The sequence below is a fragment of the Eptatretus burgeri genome, chromosome 5, assembly GCF_056783735.1.
Source record: "Eptatretus burgeri isolate ZD-2024b chromosome 5, Ebu_testis_v1, whole genome shotgun sequence".
Taxonomy (NCBI): domain Eukaryota; kingdom Metazoa; phylum Chordata; class Myxini; order Myxiniformes; family Myxinidae; genus Eptatretus; species Eptatretus burgeri.
The window spans coordinates 16740086-16762238 of record NC_140965.1 but is presented as its reverse complement, the minus strand read 5'-3'; the positions used below and the strand labels follow the sequence as shown (position 1 = coordinate 16762238).

The following is a 22153-nucleotide window of genomic DNA, read 5'->3' as shown; positions in this document are numbered from 1 at the left end:
GGATTTCGCACCAGATATGGTAACGAAGCGTTTCGCTCTGGCTTGGCCCCAAATGTGGGCACGGAGCACTTCATTCTGGTTTCGCACCAAATAAGGGTATGCGTCATTTCCCGCCCAATGGGCGACGCGCAGACCAAAGCCATGGCGGTCCTCAAGAAAGCGGAGCTGCGACACGCTGTCTACCCAATGGGAGCAGGTGACGGGGGAGCAGACCTGCCCCAGGAAACGATGGGAATTCATCGAAGATTGCGTCCCATCTGCTCGAGCGCGCTTCTGTTTAGGCCTGCGGCTGACTGCATCCCGCGCATCCGAAGTGTCTCGTCTGGCGCATTACACCAAGCGGTCGACCATCTCATCACGGGAGATCACCTCGTCTCGGCTCCTCTGGGTTCGGCTGCCCTGGTCCGTTCTTTGGCCCCTGGTGCTCTGGGAAGGTGCGGTCGTCCAGCCGCGCAAACGCGGCCAGGTAGCCAGCCACGTTCTCTTCCCTCAGCTCGTCTTCCCTCCTGAGCTGAAGGGGCAATAAAGACCTTGAGGTTCATCTCTTTCTGGGTATTTGCGTATGCGTCTGTGTGTCTGTGGGCCCTGTTTCTAAGTAGAATTGTTTCAGGAATTGCTTGTACATTTGATTCCCTTCTTCATTCGGATAACTCTGTCCTTACGTGCTCCCCTCGTCCCTCGATTATTATAAATAAAACCCCTTTTGTTCAATGTACCAGCTCGTTCTTTGTTATTTCTGCCATTGGTTTGCCACGGTGCGTATTGGGGATTAGGAAGGCCGGTGTTGCCGTAATTGTTCATTTGGACCGACAGGCCTCGGTAACCATCCGCTTGTACACGGTTCGAGCATGGTAACGGCTCGTTCCGCTCGAGGCCCGCCGAGGGTGTGGTTCCCCGGTAGCTTTGCCGCGTGGGTACTTAGGTATATTGAAGTTTGGCAATTAACCCTACTCCACGCAGTCGAATTATTGGCGATTCATGGTCCTGTAAGGGACCAGTGCCTTTAGGACTTATCCGAGGGTCACGACCTAAATTCCGGGTGTTCAGTGGAGATGACTCTACTGCTCCCTCTTGCGGTCGTGCTCGCCACCGACACCGGGCCCCACAACAATATTACCGCCTGTCCATGAGGAACAAAAGGTTCACACGTATGATATTCATAGGTCACATGGATTGGCAGCCATATTGGACTTACCCTAAAACCAATAAAATACACCACTCAAAAGAAGTTCTTGCGAGGGTCTGCATCTCTGATTGCTCTTTTTCTTGTTTTTCAACTTAGTTTATTCGCCTCATGACACACGTTTTTGTACATTGCTGACCCTTGGGTTCGAGCATCCACTCCGAGTCTGGGAGGTCAGTGTTTTAAACCCTGAACGAGTCATACCAAAGACTATAAATGGTACGTGCTGCTTCCTTGCTTGCCGCTCAGCATTTAATAATATCGAGCCAAGAGACTGTTCCAGCAGCACCAACACTCCAGGAAGAGTGCGGTCCATCAAAATGTGAAACTTCTGAGCTTCTTCGTTGTCATCTTGTTACCTGCACCACCAAAGGTAGAGGAACGTTGTGTCTTCACCCTGTCTGTCTGTCTGTCTGTCTGTCTGTTTGTTACTTGTGAAATTGAAGATTCGCAAGTATATTGGTCTGGTCTGTGATTCTGTCTTTGTATGACAATGGCCCACGGGTCACAATTTTAAACCAATCTTCATTAAATGGTGCAGTTGGTCATGGGCAAGAATCCTATTGATTTCGAGGTCAAAAGGTCAACAACTTTGTCATTTTACTAAAATCATCAATTTTCATCTAATTAACTTGAAATTCGAAGAGGATTTGCATAGTTGGTCATTTAATTCAACCACCAATTTTTTTTTTTTTGAGGTCAAGTCTGTCTGAGCAGGATATCTGATAAAGTTGTGGACGGATTCGGACGAAACTTGGTGGACAGAGGTGGAAACTTGGTGTGCGGAGGTGTGCACTCTCCCGAGTGCCGTTCTCGTTTAGTTATTTTATTCGTTTTACCCGAAGTCCCCCCCCCGCCCCCATCCTCACAGTAACCCGTGTGTTTGGTGGACTCGTGCTGGTGTTTAGAAGGAATTCCTGTGGTCAATGATCCCATTTACGTTGATTGTTGGTTGGCAGCAACCGATGATGAGGGTCGCACGTCACGTCACGTTGGAGGTGGGGAGTGGGGAGTGGGGTTTGTGAAGTCCTCCTCCCATGCCCCTCCATGTTTGCCAATCCCGGTCGATGAGGGACATTCCGACTCTGACCTTGCCATCACAGCCGGTGACCCTGCCAGTATGAGTGCGAGATGACGTCACTCAGCTCTCGGAACGCTCAGCTCGCGTTGTCACGATATCTATTTATTACGTACGCAAGCATGGCGAGGATTTTGCCCCGCCTCCATTTCGCTCGTTGGGGTGTGGCTTGTCGCGTCGTAATTATTGTGGTGGTTGATTGGAAACGGTTGCTGCGGTTGATCCCGTAAGTCTGGTTGTGGCGGTGCTTGGATTTTTTTTCACGCGGTCACAAGACGTCTGTTGTTGTTTCCCCGAGTGCGAGCGCAGTCGAGCGATGAGATCAGGACGTCACTCAAGACGAGAGGAAATCCCTTTTTGCGCACACACAAATTGATGAGGAACCCAAAATAACACGAAGAAGAAGAAGAAGAAGAGTAATTTGGAAGAGCACGAAGAGCTCAAAGCTATGCCGCTGCTGCCATTGAAGAAACTGAAGAAGAAAGCGAAGCCCCTGCTGATCCTCGGGATCTTGACGGCCGGACTGTGGGCCACGTACTTGGGCACTCGGCTCGGCAGTTCCTCAGGAGACGAACCGGCAGGTACGAGGCGTCGGCGCGCCGGCTCGGGCTCGAGCTCGGGCTCGAGCCCGCCATGGCCGTCTCCGCACGGACCCGCTTCTCCTTTACCTCATTTACCTCGTTTTTTTTTCTCTCGTCACCCTCACGGAGGAAGTGCTTTAGACTCGCTGTGTACGCGCCGTGCTTCTGCTTGCACGACGTCAGCCGTTTGTCTCCGACGTGGGTGTTCATTCACAGCGGCCATTTGTTGTGAATTGCTGGATCTCTGGATCTCCAGCGTGATCCCAAGTCCGTCCCGCCGGGTCCACTCGGTGGGACACGGCGCGTTCCCGCCTATTCAATGTCCTCCCCTACCTTGCCTATCGGATTCCCATTAGGAACGTGTCACGTGGTCGTACGTGCGTGAGTTTGAGACCGCACATGTCGGGATTACCCCTTTGATGATGTCTGATTAGTTTGATATTTACATTGTCAATAATGCAACTGCGTTGACGAGATGGGCCTCGCAGGTCCAGTCGCGGTTCGAATCCCGACCCTGCTGCAAACTGCCATCCTGGTGTATCACAGGCAGGGGCATTCATCGTCGTTTGTGCCGTCCCATGGCGTCCTTTGTGAAGAGGAGGCGAGCTGTCGCCGGCACCATAAACAAATTCCTGCTCTACCTACGGCATATATGGATATGGTCCAAAGCGGGTTTTTATTTAATCAATTAATTTATTTACCAAACTTGCCAAACGACTCAGGGCCTGTCATCCTTCCAAAGGTCGGCGAAATGAGTACTGGTAACAGAGGCACTGCATCTGCGGCACAACCGCGCTTCCAGAAAATGATGCAACCAGCAGGCACAGGCTGCGTGCAAAACAACAACATAAACGATATCTGGATGCAATAAATATCAATGAAATGGGATGCTGCCCTCCAGGTGTCATCCAATGGAAAGCCTGGTGGTGGCTCAGTGGTTGGGGTGGTAGCTTGGGATCCTCGGGCTCTGAGTTCAACTCTCGTCAGCTGCTGAATTAATATACACCAGGGGGTTGACTCAGCCTGTCATCCTTCCGAGGTCGGCGAAATGAGTACCAGTTCCAGTGTGTGTACTGGTAGAGGGGCACTGCATCAGCGACACAGTCGCGCTTCAAGAAATGATAGCTTCCCCGGCAGCTAAGCTGCCGTACGACCACCACCATCCAATGGAAGAGGATCGGTTACTGCACTGCACTCGATCAGTGGCACATGAACGCATGGGCACGAAAAGCAGAAGAGTTCAACAAAAAGGGAAAAAGGTGAAAATCACCCGAAATTAACTTTGTTGCCGTTACACAAGATGCAGAACCAGAAAAAGAGTCTTCGGTCTCGCACATGTGTTGAGGTGTGTTCAATTTCCAATCAGCTTGCTATTGCTTGCCAAGCCAGCTGTTCCTTATCAACAGTTTCGTTGGACTGCTCACTTGAGTGCTTAAGCCACATGGCGAGTGTTCTACAAGAAACCTTTAACTCTTCCCCGAGCCTTGTCTCGATGTCCCAAAAAAATTAGACAATAAAAAATTTCTTCACTGAACACACCCTGTAAGTGCTGGGGTGTGTTCCATTACCAATCACCTTGTAGAGTGCTCTCCAAGTGGCTTAATTACTGAAGTAAGCACTCCAACGAAATGGCTGAGAAGGAACGGCTGGCTTGGCAAGCGATAGCAAGGTGCTTGGTAATGGAACACCTTTACATTTTTTTCCCCAAGGTGGGGATAAGAAGGCAATAAAACATGGGAATTTGTCTGGAATTTTTTTGCAGTCAAATCTAAAGCAACCGGCTGAGTGCAAAAATATCATAGAGGCCTCCTTTTGGGCCTTTTTGGGCGGAAATAACACCGAGTGAGCCCTCCTTTTTTGGCGGAAATAACACCGAGTGAGCCCTCCTTTTTGGGTGGAAATAACACCGAGTGAGTCCCTTTTTGGGCGGAAATAGCACCGAGTGAGTCCTCCTTTTTGGGCAGAAATACCACCAAGTGAATCCTCCTTTTTGGGCGGAAATAACACCGAGTGAGTCCTCCTTTTTTGGCGGAAATAACACCGAGTGAATCCTCCTTTTTGGGCAGAAATACCACCGAGTGAATCCTCCTTTTTGGGCGGAAATAACACCGAGTGAGTCCTCCTTTTTGGGCGGAAATAACACCGAGTGAGCCCTCCTTTTTGGGTGGAAATAACACCGAGTGAGTCCCTTTTTGGGCGGAAATAACACCGAGTGAGTCCCTTTTTGGGCGGAAATAGCACCGAGTGAGTCCTCCTTTTTGGGCAGAAATACCACCAAGTGAATCCTCCTTTTTGGGCGGAAATAACACCGAGTGAGTCCTCCTTTTTTGGCGGAAATAACACCGAGTGAGTCTGTCTTCTTGGGCAGAAATAACACCGAGTGAGTCCTCCTTCTTGGGTGGAAATAACACCGAGTGAGTCCTCCTTCTTGGGTGGAAATAACACCGAGTGAGTCCTTTTTTGGGCGGAAATAACACCGAGTGAGTCCTCCTTCTTGGGTGGAAATAACACCGAGTGAGCCCTCCTTTTTGGGCAGAAATAACACCGAGTGAGTCCTCCTTTTTGGGCGGAAATAACACCGAGTGAGTCCTCCTTTTTGGATGGAAATAGCACCGAGTGAGTCCTCCTTTTTTGGCGGAAATAACACCGAGTGAATCCTCCTTTTTGGGCAGAAATACCACCGAGTGAATCCTCCTTTTTGGGCGGAAATAACACCGAGTGAGTCCTCCTTTTTTGGGCGGAAATAACACCGAGTGAGTCCTCCTTTTTGGGCGGAAATACCACCCAGTGAGTCCTACTTTTTCAGCAGAAATAACACGGAGTAAGTCCTCCTTTTTTGGGCGGAAATAACACCGAGTGAGCCCTCCTTTTTGGGCGGAAATAACACCGAGTGAGCCCTCCTTTTTGGGCGGAAATAACACCGAGTGAGCCCTCCTTTTTGGGCGGAAATAACACCGAGTGAGCCCTCCTTTTTGGGTGGAAATAACACCGAGTGAGTCCTTTTTTGGCACAAATAATACCGAGTGAGTCTGCCTTCTTGGGCGGAAATAACACCGAGTGAGTCCTCCTTTTTGGGCGGAAATAACACTGAGTGAGCCCTCCTTTTTGGGCGGAAATAACACCGAGTGAGTCCTCCTTTTTGGGCGGAAATAACACCGAGTGAGTCCTCCTTTTTGGATGGAAATAGCACCGAGTGAGTCCTCCTTTTTGGGCGGAAATAACACCGAGTGAGTCCTCCTTTTTGGATGGAAATAGCACCGAGTGAGTCCCCCTTTTTGGGCAGAAATACCACCAAGTGAATCCTCCTTTTTGGGCGGAAATAACACCGAGTGAGTCCTCCTTTTTTGGCGGAAATAACACCAAGTGAGTCTGCCTTCTTGGGCAGAAATAACACCGAGTGAGTCCTCCTTCTTGGGTGGAAATAACACCGAGTGAGCCCTCCTTTTTGGGCAGAAATAACACCGAGTGAGTCCTTTTTTGGGCGGAAATAACACCGAGTGAGTCCTCCTTTTTGGGTGGAAATACCACCCAGTGAGTCCTACTTTTTCAGCAGAAATAACACGGAGTAAGTCCTCCTTTTTTGGGCGGAAATAACACCGAGTGAGCCCTCCTTTTTGGGCGGAAATAACACCGAGTGAGCCCTCCTTTTTGGGCGGAAATAACACCGAGTGAGCCCTCCTTTTTGGGTGGAAATAACACCGAGTGAGCCCTCCTTTTTGGGCGGAAATAACACCGAGTGAGCCCTCCTTTTTTGGCGGAAATAACACCGAGTGAGTCCTTTTTTTGGCAGAAATAATACCGAGTGAGTCTGCCTTCTTGGGCGGAAATAACACCGAGTGAGTCCTCCTTTTTGGGTGGAAATAACACCGAGTGAGCCCTTTCTTTTTGGGCGGAAATTACACCAAGTGAGCCCTCCTTTTTGGGCTGAAATAACACCGAGTGAGCCCTCCTTTTTGGGTGGAAATAACACGGAGTGAGTCCTTTTTGGGTGGAAATACCACCGAGTGAGTCCTCCTTTTTGGGCAGAAGTACCACCGAGTGAATCCTCCTTTTTGGGCGGAAATAACACCCAGTGAGTCCTCCTTTTTGGGCATCCAATACGGGGTTTGACCACACAAGAACGGGTCTGCAGGTTTTCAGAAACAAAATGGGTCAAACCTGGGAAATCTGGGTCACTTGCCATCTGTGCTACTGCTGGGAGAGGGATGCCATACCGCCTAGCGTGACATTTGCAAAGAAACTGCTTGGGCTGATCCAACGCTCTCGAACAGAGTATGGTAACATGAAACATCGGAGAAGAATAATGAAACTTTATATCCCATATTATATCCATAATATTCATGACAGCACCCAACACACATTTTGGTTTCTCACACTTCTCCCTCTTTGACCAAAGGTGGACGGAGGTTATCTTTTCACCCCTGTTTGTATGTCTGTCTGTCTATCTGTGAGCAGGATATCTCAAAAAGTTATGGACACATTTGGACAAATCTTTCTGGACAGGTTTGGTGTGTAACTAGTATGAAATAATTCGATTTTGGTGAACATCCGGATCTGGATCCAGATACAATAATTTGTTTTCAATTTTTAGCCTCCACTGAGGAAGTCGGTGGTGGCATTATGTTATCGGGTTGTCTGTCTGTCCGTACGTTTGTTCATTATGTACGACCATCCATGCTAATTTTCTCTGTTTTCTCTGCAACCGCTTATCTGATTGACACCAAATTTTCACCAAAGGTGTGACGACTCATGGAGAATGTTTCAATGATAATTATGACATAGGTCACGTGTTGTGGCAGCCATGTTGGTAAAAAGGAAAAACTTTGGACCTTTGTATCTCTGAAACTGCTCCATGGAAAAAAATTATTCTTGGCACATAGCAAGTACTTCTCATGGGAAACTCGTCTTTTTTTTTCTTTTTTTTTTGATGATGTCCTGGGTGCCTTCATTATGACGTCATCATTGCATACGTCAAACACTATCCGATCAGTATGAAAATTTTTGAGGGCCATCAAGGGATAAATTGTATGGTTGGGGAAAACAAAATTGATTCAGCAGTCATTTTTTTTTAATGTGGGCGCATGCATATCTGGTGACCTCGAAGAGGGGTCATTCCATGTCAAATCATCAAAGAATCTGCCGTCATCTCTCAGATTTTTGTAAAACTTTGGGAACCAATTGGGACCCATGAAAAACGGCAAGAACTCAAATATTTTTGCTAACAGCCTCTTAATTAGTGAGATACAGACTAACGAACTTTGGACTAATTAGCACGACGTCACAAATTCAAATGGCCATATCTCTAAAAGTATAACACCTAGAGAGCTGGTTTTGGTGTCATTTTAAAGGTATTTTCATGCCCTATGAATTTGTCTGGGCAACATTTTCCTACCTCCAACCACAAAAAAGTTATCACAAAATATAAACTTCAATCGTGAATCCCGAAAAAATGTATCCTTCAAATTTCCTCAAATTCATCCCAGAGGTACCTTATGATATCAAGAAGCTTCCACATAAATTTTGTGATGGGCACTCCAACAGTTTCTGAGATATGAGCAATAATGTACATGTACGTATGGCATATAGGTTCGAAAATCAGCATTTGTAATGTATTATACAATCAATAAGTGAGTTCAAGTACACAGTGTTCACTAACCTGACTTAGGCTTTCAATTTCCTCTTCAATGCAGCTACAGCAGCACTTGTTTCTTCCCCTCAGGCCCAGTTGAAAATGAAAGTATATGATACTTCAAAGCAATTGATGGTCGTTCCCTGTGTTCCCTGTCATGGCTAGGTTAGAATGATTGTATAATACATTACAAATGCTGATTTTCGAACCTATATGCCATACGTACATGTACATTATTGCTCATATTTCAGAAACTATTGGAGTGCCCATCACAAAATTTATGTGGAAGCTTCTTGACATCATAAGGTACCTCTCGGATGAATTTGAGGAAATTTGAAGGATACATTTTTTGGGGATTCACGATTGAAGTTTATATTTTGTGATAACTTTTTTTGTGGTTGGAGGTAGGAAAATGTTGCCCAGACAAATTCATAGGGCATGAAATTACCTTTAAAATGACACCAAAACCAGCTCTCTAGGTGTTATACTTTTAGAGATATGGCCATTTGAATTCGCGACGTCGTGCCAATTAGTCCAAAGTTCGTTAGTCTGTATCTCACTAATTAAGAGGCTGTTAGCAAAAATATTTGAGTTCTTGCCGTTTTTCATGGGTCCCAATTGGTTCCCAAAGTTTTACAAAAATCTGAAAGATGACGGCAGATTCTTTGATGATTTGACATGGAATGACCCAGAGTGCCCTTCCAGTTTAAGTGGTTCTTCATACAGAGAGATCGGGCCAAAAAAACAATATACAGTATATCATGGTATTTCAAAAAGTTTTGGGCACATTCGGTTGAAACTTGGCTGATGAGTTGGGTGTTTGACGAGGATGAATTGATTAGATTTTGATTCAGGTCTCGATCCAGATCCGGCCTCTCAGTGGCATACAAAACGTAAACTGTTCAGCCTGGTTGAGATATGCGCTCTACTGAATGCCTTTCTAGTTATTGATGTTTGTGTGGGGTAATGGAGTCAGTAGTGTCTCAAGTCTAAAAAGTTTTTTTTTTTTAAAGTGTAAATACTGTTTCAATACTACACCAAAGTTGTACTAATTCCTCATTGCATTTTGATGCCAGAGGATGAACCAATTGTAATTGATTGTTCTTTTATGTTTTTTTTTTGGTATATGTAGTTGAGGCTCATGCAAGAGCTAGAATTAGTACATTGAATGGATCAGGACAAACAAAACGGTTGAGATAGGGGTGGAACACCAACAGAAGAGTTGAAGTCCAAGATAGAGTGAGACTTGGACAAATAATTGCATACCACAGAGAAGTTATCTTTTGTTGATGGATATTGTTCCATGTAAATAAAGACCAACATCTTGTCGTTATGATCATAATGTTCCATAATAAATGGTAATTATTTGTTACTATTCACGATTGACATGGGTATTACCCAAATGACGTCTGGTCGGCCCTTAATACTGTACTTGTAAAGGCCTATTAGTGTTGTAGAAATCGCCCCCAAAATTATTCGAAATTACAACAAATGTATTTTGGGAATGATATCAGGGAAGCCACTGACTGAATCAAGTGACATTTGTGGTTTCACTGAAGGTTAGCATCTGCACATTTAAATAAATATGGTGTCGGTTTCATGGCTCAAGGCGCAAAACAAAACGCACTCGTCTCTAATATTAATTTTAATTGAGAAAAAGTCTTGGCATGGTTATGCTATGCACCCTAATGACATTAATTTATATTAAGCACATGGCTTGGTTCACCCATTCAACTTTGCTTTATTTGGAGGGGACAGAGGTCTTGCAGGTGTTCTGGGAGGGCATCGGTGTGGTGGGTGTCTGGGGGTGCATTGGCGTGGGGGTCTAGTTTTGATTTTTGTGTACTACTGTAGCTTATGCTTCGAAGGAATATGCAGTCTCAAAATGTTTGTGGGGTTTTTCCATCTCATTGCATGAAATGTGTGTTTGTGGATGTTGTAAACCATTATTTATGTAATTTGAGAGGGTGTGTGTGTTTGTGTGTGTGTGTGTGTGTGTGTGTTTCACTTCTTTTCACTCCGAGATGTCTGGATGGAATGAGTCTTTCTCATTCGATCAATCTACGTGTTGATATCGTACGGTGTATCTTTTCTACTTTTCTTCGCCGTAATTGTTTATGCACAGGACTACCGCATCTTCTAAACACCAGTGGCCATGATTTCTCAATAAGCATTTGTATGAGCACAGCCACACCTCGTGGACAAAACCTTTGCCTCTCAATCCCTCATCCGACACTGAGTGACAACCCGTCGCCATTTCGACACCTTGCGTCCAATTGCTCTCCTATCGGGTGCCGTGCGTCCTGTTTTCATGTTGCGTTTAATCCACCGTGGTGGGCGATGCTTGTTGATTTCTCGGCTTTATCAGAGTCCTGTATAATTTATCACAATTGCTCTGTTTGAGGTCCTCTTGGAAGCTTCCACCAAGCTGTCATCTCTACATATATTGTTTTGTGTGAACAAAGATGTTCGAATGTTTGTTTGTTTGTTTTTTCCCCCCCTGGATTACGAAATTATTTTGCATTGTAAGGAATTCCTCGTTACCTCCAACACCGGAGGATGACGATGCTTATGTTTTCACCCCTGTCTGTCTGTCTGTCTGTCTGTTTGTCTGTCTGTGCGTAGCATATCTCAAAAAGTTATGAACTGATTCGGTCAAAATTTGGTGGATAGGTTGGGTGTGCGACGAAGACAAATTGATTCGATTTTTGTGAAGATCCGGATCCAATTACTGAAATTTAAACTTTTTTTAAAAGTGATTCTTCACCATTGAGAGACATATCACATGATATTCGAAAAAGTTGTGGATGAGTTGGTTAGGTGACGAGATCGAGCCAATTCGGCTTTGGTTCAGGTCCGGATCCAGATCCGGCCTATGAGTGGGATATAAAACGTAAACTGTTCAGCCTGTCGTTGGTATGCTCTCAACCGAGTGCCGTTCTAGTTTTCATCCATGTGTCTGTTTGAGTCTGTGAGCAGGATATCTCAAAAAGTTGTGAACATATTCTGACAAAACTTGGTGGATATGCTGGGTGTGCGAAAACGACAAATTGATTCGATTTTGGTGAATATCCGGATTTGGATCCAGCTTCTAGAATTTTTTTTTTTTTAAGTAATTCCTCACCTTTGAGAGATCGAGCCAAAAACTATACATAGCACTGCGGTGATGATTCCTTTCAGTGTGCTGGTTGTGATGATGGTGTTTAAAACGCAATGACTTGTGTAAACGAAGTCCGGTTGATGATTATTCCTTCCGTCATCTCTCCAGCAGCTGGTGAAGAAGAAAGGGTTTACTGTAAATCAAGAAAACTTTGCAGATATTTAATTTTCGCTATGATTGCAGTTAGGGTTCTTCCTCAAAATTATCTCACAGCAAACTAAATGGAAGTCATCCAGCTCTCCTTCCAACCTGACAGACAAGACTGACTCTTCCCGTTTTTTTTTTTTTTTTTTTTTGTATACCTTGGTCGAGGCTCGTATGAGAGCTAACACACAACTCACAGCAAGGAGGCATGAGACAAGAGGGGCGGGAGTGGAAGGGACAAAACATTGGGGAACAGACACAGGTGAACTGTGGAAGGGAGAGGGATGGGGATGGGACGGGGAACATGGCGAGGGGAAGATGGACATTAAAGGGACTTTCAGGAAGGAAAGCAGGAGAATTGAAGGAAGTGGGCTTGGGTGGATTATCGGGGGTAGAAAAGATCGAGGATTTGGATGGGGGAAGAAAAGAGGTGGTGGTGAACAGCTGTTTTGAAAGCCTGAAGGGAAGAATGGGAAAGAATAGAGTGAGGAAGTTTATTCCAAAGGCGGGAAAAAAGAGGAATGAAAGAGTGAAGATGAGCAGTGATTCGTGATTTTGGTAGTTTTACCAGAAGGGGGTTGTTGGCAGACCTTGAGCGCCCTGTGGAAATGTGGTGGGGACAAATCACAGAGAGAGCAGGGGGGGCAAGGCTGGAGAGGAGTCGGTAGAAGACAGAAAGACCACCGACCAACCTGCGGTGATTGAGTGAGAGGCCCAAAGACTCAGCTTCATTGCGGGAGATGCCAATGATCTTAAAAGCCCTGGTTTCGACAGCGTGAAGTCGAGAAAGGTGGGAGGCAGGAGCACCAGCTCAGAGGGGAGAGCAGTACTCAATCAGGCTACGGACAAAAGCTTTGTAAGTGGTCAGGAGCTCAAGAGGGCAGAGGAAGGACTTTGCACGACGGAGGATTCCCAGTCGGCGACTGGCTTTTGAGGCGAGGTTGGAAATGTGACTTTCCCAGGAAAGGTCATGGCAGATAGTGAGACCCAGAAGCTTGAAAGAAAAGACTTCTTCCAGAGGATTGTTGAGAAAGTGGATGGGGGGGTTTTGTAAACGGTCCTTTCGAAGAGACATCGTGAGAGTGTGAGATTTGTCTGGATTGAAAGACATGTTCCACGTGTTGGACCAGTTTGTGATTTTATCCAGATCTGCAGTGAGCGAAGAAGCTGCTGCTTGCCGGTCTGAGGGATGACAGATGGTACGGCAGAGTGTGGAGTCATCGGCAAAGAGAAATAGAGGATTTTCCAGAGAGTCCGAGAGATCATTGATGAAAACCAGAAAAAGAACAGGGCCCAGAACGCTACCTTGAGGAACTCCAGCCTGCACAGGAAGAGGGGATGAAAGAACTCCATTTAGGGCCACGCGTTGACTGCGACAGGAGAGGAAGTCTGCGAGCCATGAGTGGAGATGGCCTTGAATACCATGGGAAGAGAGTTTGGTGAGTAGTGCAGGGTGCCAGACTGTGTCAAAAGCACGTGATATGTCCAGGGATACGGCTCGGATTTCCTGTCTGGCATTGAGGACCTCCATCCATTGATGGGAGAGCAGTAGCAGCATATCTAGGGTAGAGTGACCTGGTCTGAAACCAAATTGATGATTGGAAATCAAGCCATTGGAGAAGAGGAAGGATTTCATGTCTGAAGCGATGATGGATTCCATAACCTTGCTGATGATTGGGAGAAGGCTGATTGGTCTGTAGTTACAGGGATCTGTTTTTGCACCTTTTATGCAGGGCAGTGATGTTAGCAGATTTCCAAGCAGATGGCAGATGACCTTGGGAAAATGAGAGGGTGAATAGAACAGAGAGAGGGTGAGCAAGAGCAGAAGAGCAGGCTTTGAGGACACGTGGGCTGATGCCGTCTGGACCGGTTGCAGAATCTGACTCGAGGTTTGAAAGCAAGCTCTCCACCTTGTCAGGAGAAAAGGATACAGAGTCCAGGGACAGTTGGGTGCGACTGGGTAAAGTGGGTAGAGATAGTGATGGGTTTGGGACACAAGATTTAGCTGCAAACACCGAGTTTAGGCATTCAGCTTTATCACGTGTGGAATCAGCAGTGCGGCCATTTGAGGTAAGGGAGGGGATGGAGGGGGAACATACACCAGAAACAGATTTGATTAAACGCCACCAGGATTTTGAGGAGGGAGAGAGGTTTGAGAGTTCAGACTTGAGATGAGAAAGATGTTGTTTTCTGGCTCTCCTGAGGGTAGATACACACTTGTTCCGAGATATATGATGGTATATGATGTGAGTTCCGTTGGTATATGATGTGAGTTCCGTTGGTATATGATGTGAGTTCTAGTACATTTATGGTAATAGCTAACGCACTTCAGTTTTGCAACACACATATACTGTGTACAAATAATAAAAAATGACCGTTTTTACAGCCATTTTTCCCTGCTGTGCAGGGGTTTGGCTTTTTCTTGAGGCAATGTTTTATGGCCGGATGCCCTTCCTGACGCCAACCCTTGTCGCCTCTTACGACACACAGAGATATGGTATACCTATTCTAACCGGGGCATACACCGGGACCAGTACGCTGGTACTCACTTCGCCGACCTCAGATGGATGACAGGCTGAGTCAACCCCCTGGTGTTAATTCAGCAGCCAACGGGGCTTGAACTCAGGACCCTGGGATCCCAAGCCGCCACCCTAACCACTAAGCCAACACCAGGCTTACATATACTATGTACACTTCAAGCAATAAAGTTATTTCAAAATGATTTTGTATTTACAGCATCATCACACTGTACATTTGTTCCTTTTCTCCGTCATGTTTGTATCGTCAATCATTCAGTACCTTGCGGCGTAGCTTCACCGATCCAAAAATTTTCTGGCACCATATCAGTACATTTATAACGACTAGCTAGGTACAAGATGTTGCTAAGAACAGGCACAAAATATTTTTGGCACAGCACTCGAAACAAACTTGAAACATTCGAGATGACATCGCTTGTTTATGACGCTACAAATGGCCTCCCACCCCTGCGCACTCCCCCTAAAAGTCATACGCCGCAGACGTACTCTTGAACCATCACGTCCATGTTTCTGCCAAGAAGAGTGTGCCTACCTCGCATTTGCTATGGAAGCTTTTTCCAGCATGTCAACGCCTTGGCTCTTTAGTTGGTGCTGGTACTTCTTGAAGTCCTGTACTGTGCTTCTGTTGACAGGTCTTCCAAGCTTGGTGGTCATCCATGTTGATGCCGTCTCTGGTCCGATCTCGATGGTTAGATGGGCGATCTTTGCATACTTCTCGTCGCTATACTGTCACTACCGTGTTTGCGATTCTGAGATCCTGCCTCCATCACCTTCTGCACTTCTGCATTCACTAAAGCTGTCAGCTCAGGGTTTGCTGTCCCTGATGGATTGGGTCGGCCAGCACTCAAAATATTTCAGCGACGGATTGGCTTTCTTCAACCAGCCCGATATGATTATTCTCTCAATCGTTTGTTCATGCACGCATGTCAACAGACAGTCAAGAAAGGACATGCTTTGCAGATAACGTAGATGTTTTACTGTGTAGTATACACTATGATGTTGTCTTGTCATTCATTCATTTGTTGAATGGTTGTCCACTGTGACAGATAACTTTCACACCATAATCAGTTTCACAAAGATTCTAAAAGGATATATTCTTTTTTTAAATTTTTATTGTTTACAATTGGCGGTTGCCGTGTCTAATGCTTGTTTGTCACCGAAGTGCATCATTCATTAGCTGCCATATTTGTTCTATGGCGGGAGTGACATTGTTGACCCACTAACTTATCTTGCCGCAAAACTAGTCTGTTGGCCGTGACCACAAAATAATAACACCGCAAAGTTTTCTTGATTTCTGCATTGGTGTCGAGCTGCCGTTGCTTTAAAATGGCGTTGAGGATGGCAAGCAGAAGAGAAAACTCGTTTATTGTCGTCGTGGTTGTTCAGCCAAACAAACTCGATCCACATTGCTCAATGGTCTTGATGATGTCGAATAAAAGTCTCTTAACTATTGACGTGTTGAGTGACTCGTGAATAAGAATGAGAAAAGGCTTGTATGAAAAAGCGAGTGAGCTCCAAATCGTGTCATGGTGCCCCCCCCCCCCTAGATGAATGACCAAACTGAGACCATCAATAACGATGTAGACCCATCCATCCATTGGGACCATACTCTATGCAGAGCATTGTTACTGCCTAAGCAGTCTCCTTGGCTATTGGGCACAATCACGGACGGGTCGCCACTCCGACACAGGATACCATCAAGCTGGCACTCATTTTGCCGACCTTGGAAGGATGACGGGCAGAGTCAACCCCACCTGGTATTAATTAATTAGTCGATGGGGATTTGAACGCAGGATTGTAGGATTCCAAGCCCACCACCCTAACCATTAAGCCAACACCTGGCATATGATGTGGATGTCAGCCCTAATCATAGGCCAATGGACATGTCTGCTGGAATGCGTTTTCCTCACGACTGATGCAATTGTCAGTGGAAAAGCAGTTGATGCAGATGTCATTGGGGGTCAACTCTCTACTTTTGTGTGTAGCCTCACAGGAACAGTGGGAGTCGATGTAGCTGGAGTTTGTTCTGCTATAGCGGTAGGATTAGTTGTATCAGACTCTGTATCCCGATTGGCAACCATGAGTCTGTCTAAACTGACTGTTTCAGACTTCTCATTAAAATCAAGGATGAAGTACTTGTCCTTTCTGGGAATGACTCGGAAGGGGCCCCAGTAGGGCGGTTGCAGAAAAGCTCTGACAATATCATCATGTACAAGACAAAAGATCTTTATGCAGATGTGTTGAACTCTGCCGAACTTTGTTGGGGATGTGATGTAACTCACTCATTGTCCTTCTCACATAATTGTCAACATAATTGCTGAGGTCCAAATTGGTGTGAATGTTAGGTAGAGCAACAAATTGCCAAGGAAGGTGAAGTGTTGATCCAAAAAATGAGCTCTGTTGCAGCAAGTGTGGACTCAAACTGTCATTGTCTGTCAGTGGTGATAATAGATGGGGCACCAAACCATGCAACCCATCTGGCAATAAAACCTTTGGCTACAGTCTCCACTGCTTTGTCAGGTATTGGAATAGCTTCCGGCCATGAAGTAAAACGGTCAATGCACGTGAGTGCTACCGCCAGATGTTGGAATAGGTCAGGTAAGGTATGGGAGCATGTGCCGGAGTAGCGCGTGGCTGCGTCCACTTTCTGCCGCTACACCAGGGGCTTCCATCTGGCAATCCCCCAGGCAGATGCCGAGCCCATCTCCATCTCCTTGTGATGCCGATCAAACTGCTACAACCACGAGGCGCGTGGTCAGCCCATTGGCCTCCTCCAGTCATGAGGCTTCCTTGCAAAGCCAAGGAACTTGGTGCTATTCCGGTTCACAGTTCCAGACCCATGGGTACCAACACGTGTCTCATAACCATCCCTATCAGTTCCAGTCGATGCCTTGAAATCCCCCAAGACTAGAAGAGTATCTTGCCTGGGGCACTGATCACCCACAGAATCGAGCGTGGCACAGAATGCGTCCTTCACAGAGAGATCACTCGCCTCATTCGGAGCAGATACAGAGACCAGAGAAACAACACCCAAGGACTGACGAATCCTTAGTCTCATAATATGCTCGTTGACCGGTGTTACCACAATTATCATGGGAGTCAGGTTATTTGACAGAGCCAGAGCAACTCCTTGGGTATGGTAACCATCAAAGCGACCAAACCAATAGCAGGTGTAACTGCCCGCCATAATCTCGCCGCTACCGGTCTCCGAACCTCAGAGAGTGCTGCAATACTGATGTCCAAACACTTGAGCTCAGATGATAACAGAGACAGGTGATGATCCTCTCTTAGGGATAGGACATTCCAGGCACCCACCCAAAAGGACCGCCTCAAGTTAACCCAAGGAGACCGCCATCTGGTTGACGACACCTCAGCACCACTCCGCCACACTCCACCGCAATCTGACCCAAGAAGTTTATCCTGTGCTTTTCCTCCTGTCATCAAAGAATGGGGGTCCCGTGGGCTTTTGCCCCAATCCCATCACCTGGTGAGCTGCCCTATGAAGGGCAGCAGTACAGGAGATAATCCCACAGAGTGGGTTTTCATTTTTCTTTGTGCTCATGCGTTTTGTGGAATGAAGTGTTTTTCGGTGGAGAGCAAGTCCTGCCACCAACGTCCTAAAAAATAGAAAAAAAGTAACCCAACTTCAGGAGGACGTCCGCAGACACAGTTGGGCACTAGATGTGGATGGCTGTTGGTTCACAAGGAGCTCTTCCAACCTTTGACAGGTTTTGTTTTTAATCCTGCTCTGTGTCCATATCCATACACCCTCCTCACCAGGAAACCTTGTAGTGGAGATGGTTTCGTTACTGACAGCCTGACCATGAAACAGGTTAGTACAGGTTTACATGGTACCTGTAGCAAGTCACAGATCTAATCTGGCCTGGCCTGACAATGGTGGAAGAGGACCAACTAATAAAATGTGCACATAATCAAAATGAGCATCAGGAGATTCAAAGGTACCTTGTGGTGTTACCCTCTGACTGTATTTTGGCTCGTTGACATTGTAAACAGGCTCTGGACCAGTTTCTCACATTGCGGTTCATTCCACACCAGACAAAGCATTGAGTCACAAGGTGCTGCATTGCTCTGATACCAGGGTGAGATAGATTGTGCAAAGCATCAAATGCAGGCTGTCTGGACTCAACAGGAACATATGGACCCGAAGTGCCATTGGACGGGTCGCACGCAATAGTGCCTTCAGAAATGGGGGCAGGTACTTCACTGAACTTGAACGATGTGGAGCTGGCTCTAAGATGATGACGTTCCTGGTCCCCCTGCTGCATCTTGGCAAGCCAGTTTAAATCGATGGAAGTTGTTTTGTCGAGGGTGTTTATATTGAGGTGTGAGAGAGCATCAGCGACAGTATTCTCGGATACTCCTTCCTACTCGCATGACGTATATTGGTGGTAAATTGAGAAACGTAGTCAAGGTATCGGACCTCTTGGTGAATAGCCATCAGGTTTTGCCTGGAAAGCGTGCGTTAATGGCTTATGGTCTGTGTAAACACAGAACTGCCTACCCTCAAGCACGTAATGAAAGTGGCGCAATGTGAGGTAAACCACCAGAAACTAAGTGACTAAAGGTGTTGTACCTTGTCTCTGCTGGCTGCATCCTTTTCGAAAAGAAGGAAATGGGCTCCCACTTCCCTTCCACATGCTGTTGGAATACTCCATCAACTGCCACATCTGACACATCCACCATGATGCATAGTGTTGCCCCTGACTTAGGATGGACAAGCATTGTGGCCTCTGCTAGCGAAGACTTCACTGCGGTGAAAGCAGCTCATTCGTCGGACCAAACCAGAAGTCTTTAAATTGGCTCTTTCCCATATCATGTGAGGAGGTCAGTTCGTTGAGGAAGGGTGTCTGCACAGTTTGGGATGAATCTCCTGGAGGATTTCACCATGCCCATAAACTCCCGTAGTTTGCGCGCTGATGTTGGCTGCAAGTAATCCTGGATCACCTTTACCTTGTCGGCCAGTGGATGGATGCCCTGCTCTTCGATCAAGTGCCCCAGAACTGTCATGAGGGCACCCCAAACTGACATTTGGCAGGATTTATAATGACACCATACTGTGATAAATGAGTGAATACGAGCTGCAACTGCCGTTCCTGCTCCTTGATCGTCTCACTGGCTATGAGCAGATCATCAATGTCGGCATAAACAAATGGCAAACCCTGGATAACCTCATTGATCGAGCGCTGAAAGTTTGTGCCGCGTTTTCCAACCCAAAGGGCATGCGCACAAACTCAAAGGCCAAAAGGAGTGGTAATGGTTGTCTTGTGTATATCAGCCAGCTATACCTGAATCTTCTACGCTCTCACTAAGTTAAGCTTGGAGAAAGCTTGCTTTCCCCAGAGTCGAGAAGTAAAATCCTGCAGGTATTGTACAGGGTATCAGTCTGGTACTGTGTTCTGGTTCAGTGCACAGTAGTCAGCACAGGGTCTCCAATCGCCAGACGTCTTCTTCCGGACCATATGTACAATCAAGGCGAGGACCGGTTGCTGCTTGAAGGTCGAATGATATCCAGCTCAAGCATATGGTCAAACTCTGCTTTAGCAACTGCATAAATCTGGAGCTAGTCAATGTGGTCGAGCTGCGACTGGAGGGCCACGTGTGACAATTTGGTGAGTAGTGGAGTGTTTGACTGCCACTTCACTGTAGGTTGGCCGAGTTGTTTGTGGCTACTGTTGAAGGTTTGCATCATAACTGGCCTTGTGGTCAAACTTGACACCGAACATTGAGCTGATAGAAGGCATGTGTGAGGTGATACCTTTGACACAAGATTTGTGGTGGAGTCAAGGAGCTTTTGGTTTTTGACATCCATCAACAATCCAAAATGCTTCAAGAAATCTCCTCCCTCCTCTGATTTCACATCATCCTCTCATGTTCTGGGCTTTCCTCCATGACGCCGTTTTCGAACACTGCCAGTATCCTCAAATTTCTCCATCCGTGTGTACAGGTCTCTTTGGATCGGTGGTTCCTTGTCAAACGTTGCATGGAATTGTCGTCTTACCAGAGTCGGTGACTTCCATTTGGCAATCTACAACACACATTTTGCCTTTTCTTGTGGGGTCATCACAATTAAATCTGAAACATAAAATTAACTTTACGCTCAGAAACTTAGATGTATGGTGTGGTGAAATATAGAGTGTACGAGGTGCAGTGGGATGCAAGAAGCACGCACACCAGCATCAACTCCGCTTTATTGCGCGACCAGAAGTACACTCCTGCCACCACTAGCGGGCGAGGCATGATATACGAAAACCCAATCACGTGACACAGCACACTCCTCCCCTCGTAAAATGACCCGTCACACGATGAACGGACAATCACAACATGACCATCTGAAACCCATCAACACTCATAATCCTCCAAGTACCGCGGCCGCACCCTGACCCACCTCGGACGGGCAGCGCCGCCAGACAGCCCAGGCTCAGACACCTCCCGGCTCGGTCGAGGTGACACCCTCGCCGGACTCGCACTTTCCGCAACACCAACCACCCCCGACCGCCCAGCCTGCCCGACGTCCCCGGGTAGGACGGCATCAGGCGAAGACCCCCTTGGCGTCGGCCCAACCAGCCCCGGCGATACAACGTCAGGTGCCGGCGATACTACCGGTGGGGGTCCCGCATCGTTCGGCCCGGGGAGGTGTGGGGGGGGCGACGCTGAACAGCGATCATGCATTTGGTCCACGTGCCGCTTCCACACATCCCCACCATCAGTCCGCACCATGCAATTCGCCGGCCCCAGCACCACAGAGACCACCGCCGGCACCCATTTGGAACCGTGGAAATAATCGCGTACCATTACCCGCTGCCCCACCTCGAAGCTGCGCAGCCGCGTCGGACGCGACATCGCCCCACTCCCCGACCCTCCAGGTCGCAGCAAATCCAGCCTGGACCGCAAAGCCCGTCCATAGAGACAAATGGCAGGCGAGTCACCCGTGACAGGATGAACGGCGTTCCTGTAATGGAGCAAAAAAACATCGACCACCGTCTGCACAGGTGCAACACCCCCCCTGCGCAAAGCCCGCTTCAACATCTTGACAAACGACTCAGCTTGGCCATTCGTCTCAGGATGATACGGTGCGGACCTTAGATGTCGAATACCATTCTGGCGCATAAACTCATCAAATACACCTGCGATGAACTGCGGACCATTATCAGAGACCAGGATCTCCGGCAACCCTTTATTAGCAAAGATCGTCCGCAGTTTCTCTACTGTAATGTTTGCTGATGTATGCCGCATTACTACAACCTCCGGCCATTTAGAGAATGCATCGATCACAATCAAAAACATCTTGCCATTAACCGGTCCCGCAAAATCTACATGGACCCTCTGCCAAGCTCGGTCTGGCGCAGGCCAGAGACCCGAAGCCCGACGCGGGTTATCAGCATCTGTCTGGCACGTGGCGCAACGCTTAACCAACTGCTCAATGTCTTTGTCCAACCCCGGCCACCACAACAGGCTACGAGCAAGACTCTTGGTCTTCACGATGCCAAGGTGACTGACATGCAGTTCTTCCAAACACCGCTGCCTGAACCTCGGTGGAATCACCGTCCTCATTCCCCACATTACACACCGTTGGACCAACGACAGCTCCGATGCACGTGACGTGAAAGGTTGAAATGCCGGTGTCGAAGGCAGATCGCTCCAATTCCCCGTAGAAATCGCCTGGACGACACGGGCAAGCACCGGATCACGAGCCGATTCCACCGTGACCTGCCTGGCCGTGACCGGCCTGCTTTGGACCTGGCCCAGTGCGAACACATCGACCCGGTCGGCCAACTCAGACGCAGCTGGACCCTCTGCACACGGCAAGCGTGAGAGCCCGT

General features: G+C 47.3%; 1 protein-coding gene across 3 annotated transcripts in view; it reads left to right on the top strand.

Annotated features, from left to right (window-relative positions):
- Positions 1-2424: 2424 nt before the first annotated feature.
- LOC147025930 (N-acetyl-beta-glucosaminyl-glycoprotein 4-beta-N-acetylgalactosaminyltransferase 1-like) overlaps positions 2425-22153 on the top strand; it is a 133525-nt gene continuing 113796 nt past the window's right edge. The window contains exon 1 of one of the 3 annotated variants that reach the window (XR_015058056.1): positions 2425-2842. Coding sequence is in view for 1 of the 3 variants with exons in the window: in XM_085880842.1 (XP_085736968.1) it covers positions 2710-2842 (133 nt within the window). In the remaining 2 variants the exon portion in view is untranslated. The remainder of the gene's footprint in view (positions 2843-22153) is intronic. The other 2 variants (XM_085880842.1, XM_085880843.1) reach the window with 2 other exon arrangements.